Raw genomic sequence first — 3,305 nt, forward strand, 5'->3', positions numbered from 1 at the left:
ATAAGAATATTGATTTATATTTTTGTTTCAATATTAACTTAATTTTGTTAGATAAAATAAATAATTCTTTTTTAGGGATGCAATGAAGAATAGGGGTGTTTGGGGAATATCTCACACAAGAGTGCCTACCGAATCAAGACCAGGACACGTTGCAATCGCTGCAGGATTGTACGAAGATCCTAGTGCCATTTTCAAAGGATGGCAAGAGAATCCAGTTGACTTTGATTCTGTCTTCAATCAAAGTCATACAACTTGGGCTTGGGGCAGTCCAGATATAATACCACTGTTCACAAAAGGTATTCTAAAAGAAAGGTGCAAGAGTATCGATATTCATTATTTCTCACGCTTATTTTGACATTTTGAAAAGTTAGGTAGCAAACACAATGTTTATGGACAAAGTTATCCATCTGCGTGGCAGGATTTTGATACAAAATTGAGTAATCAAACAAGACGTCTGGACTCCTGGGTGTTTGATGCTTATTTGAAATGGCTACAATCTTCAGTAGCCGAGACAGTCATAAATCAAAATCGAATTATCCTGTTCTTTCATCTGCTTGGATGTGATACTTTGGGGCATACTAAAAAACCAAATTCCAGGTATCCGAATTATTTTAAACTATTGATTACTGTTGTTTTGAAAGTACAGAATTAAAAAGGAAATTTTGAGATTAGAGAGTATGTGGACAATATGAATTATGTCGATAAGAGGATTGAAGAGGCTGTGAATGCGACAGAAGATTTTTTTGAGAAGGGCACTACCGCTTATATATTCACATCGGATCACGGAATGACCGATTGGGGATCTCATGGAAGTGGTTTGCCATCTGAAACTGAAACGCCTTTAATCACTTGGGGAGCAGGAGTAAAATCGTCTGGCTTTCGTCAAGACGTTGAACAAGCGAGTATAACTCCCTTGATAGCATCCCTAATAGGAATTCCTATTCCTATAAATAATGAAGTTAGTATTTATGTCATATTAAGATCAAATTTATATACTATATATGTACCCATATATTGTATAAAATATTTATTCGTAAAATACTTTTTTAGGGTGCACTACCGTGGCAATATTTCAATTTGGATTATCGTGAATATGTCGCTCATTCTTTAATCAGCAATGTGAAACAACTAATGCATCAAATAACAGAAAATCGTGTGATAAGTTGTCAAGATAGTGATTATACTGATTGGCGAGAGACACAGATAAATGATAAAATTCGTAAAGCCCAACAACATATCAGTAAAAGAAATATAATGGCAGGAATTCGAGAGGGCAATGATGCAATTAGTTTGAGCAAGGAAGCCTTGTTGTATTTTAGACAATATCAACGTATACGATTTTTAATATATTTGTCAATAATGTGGCTTAGCTGGATAGTTATATTATTCTTCAAAATAGCTGGAGCAAAGCGTCAATATTCGCGAATTTTTCTTCTACGATTAATAAATGTTGGATTTCCATGTTTATTAATAATAATGTTAATTGTACATATAAGTGAGTAATCATTTCTAAATGTATTAAGTAAAAATCAGTGATTTTATTTGAAAAATGGACACTTTATTTATACATTAACTTTACTTACAGCGTCTAATTGTAACAACTGGAGATTACCATGCTACGCATCCTTTGCTATAATATCTGCGTGGTTTGCTGTTACTACTTATATTACATCGACACCTGTATTTGCAGAAACAAGCACACAAACGCTAGTCATAGATATTGGAGGCACTCTGTTATTACTAGTGATAATATTTGCTGGATTAACATATAGATTTGCTTTCAGCATAGGAATACTATTACTCTTATTGATACGAGCAGTAAAGTCAGAAGATGTTCCAGTTTCTATGATTTGGACTTCGATTGCACTATGTGTATTTCCATTACTGCCTGTCATTGAGCCACATCCACACACTTATATTGTGTAAGTTCTCGCATATGTAATCAAGTCAGACATTTAAAATTATTTTAAATAATCATCAATATTCAATAGGAATATTGATCATAGGAGATTGATAAAAAAAATTTATCTTTTTTTCTTTCTTTTAATTAATGATATTGAAAAAGAATACACAAGATATAATTTTGTATAAAAATTTTTGACTAAAAACTTAATATCTTCTTTATTGTTTTCAGGATAATTGGTGTATGTATAGCAATAGCGATAGTGATTATTAACGAGATGTCACAAAGTCGGAGAATAATGGAAATTATACGTCTAGTCATCACAAGTATTATATATATGGAATTCATCGATGGTCGATATTGGATATCGTGGATTATCCTATTGACTGCGCCATTAAGCATTTGGTGTCATCCAATAGAGAACAAAAAAAGAACGCTGGGCGTAATGCTCGGATTTTTCTGTTCTTTTACATTGTTATCGGCTTCTTACGAGCCGATCTTCTTCATGACGCTTACACTCAATTTAATTTCTTGGTTGGAAGCTACTTCAACTACCTCAAAGATCTCAGGAGAGCGAAATATCACAGAAGACTTGATCAAAGCGGCGTTTTTCGTATCCTTTTATCATTTTTAAGAAAAATTTTTAAATAATCTTTTTTAACAAAAGAGTGATTTATATCTGGATTAATTAAAGATAATTAGATTAAAGCGTTAAAGAATTAATTTTCAACATTTCTCTCTTAATTTATACATATAACAGATAACTATTATTATTATATATCCTTAACATGTTATTTTAGATGCTATACGTATTATTGTGCTTCTTCGGCACGGGAAATATGGCGAGTATCAGTTCATTCGATCCGTCTTGGACGCGTCATTTTGTCACCGTCTTCTCTCCATTTCTAATGACATCCTTGATACTTCTTAAACTTAGCATTCCTTTGATATTAGTGGGATGTGTGAGCTACTCTTTAGAATTGGAAGAATGTAAAAAGCCAAATTCTTTAGCTGTTCTCTTTTTAGGTGATTGTTTGTCATTGCCTTTGATGTATTGCGTCACGCCATATGGTAGTTGGCTCGACATCGGTAGCGCTATCAGTAAATTCATTATTGCTATTTCTCTTCCTTGTCTTTTTGTATTGTTACAATGTCTTTCGCGTCCACTTATGAAACTGGACTTTGAACGATTTTGGATCGGCCCACTATCTCAAAAGAAACATATCGTATAGACTTTTTTATATGATTAGGAAAATTAAACTAATTGTGCTTTAAAAGTATTTGTCTATATATGTTTGTTACTGTCATTTACATTGAAATATCTGACAAATTTGATAAAAAAAAATCGAACAAATACATCTCTGTGCCTGTATGTATGTGTATGTATGCGTATATATATATA

At 32.6% G+C, this 3,305-nt stretch overlaps 1 protein-coding gene across 1 annotated transcript in view; it reads left to right on the top strand.

Moving 5' to 3' along the window:
• Positions 1-3,147, top strand: part of LOC108688077 (GPI ethanolamine phosphate transferase 1) — a 3,832-nt gene extending 685 nt beyond the window's left edge. The window contains exons 2-8 of the mRNA XM_018194172.1: positions 76-296; positions 372-597; positions 673-958; positions 1,051-1,495; positions 1,586-1,922; positions 2,135-2,516; positions 2,704-3,147. Of these exons, the coding sequence (XP_018049661.1) occupies positions 76-296; positions 372-597; positions 673-958; positions 1,051-1,495; positions 1,586-1,922; positions 2,135-2,516; positions 2,704-3,135 (2,329 nt within the window). The 3' untranslated portion in view covers positions 3,136-3,147. The remainder of the gene's footprint in view (positions 1-75; positions 297-371; positions 598-672; positions 959-1,050; positions 1,496-1,585; positions 1,923-2,134; positions 2,517-2,703) is intronic.
• Positions 3,148-3,305: the final 158 nt, after the last annotated feature.

The sequence above is a fragment of the Atta colombica genome, unplaced genomic scaffold, assembly GCF_001594045.1.
Source record: "Atta colombica isolate Treedump-2 unplaced genomic scaffold, Acol1.0 scaffold225, whole genome shotgun sequence".
NCBI lineage: Eukaryota > Metazoa > Arthropoda > Insecta > Hymenoptera > Formicidae > Atta > Atta colombica.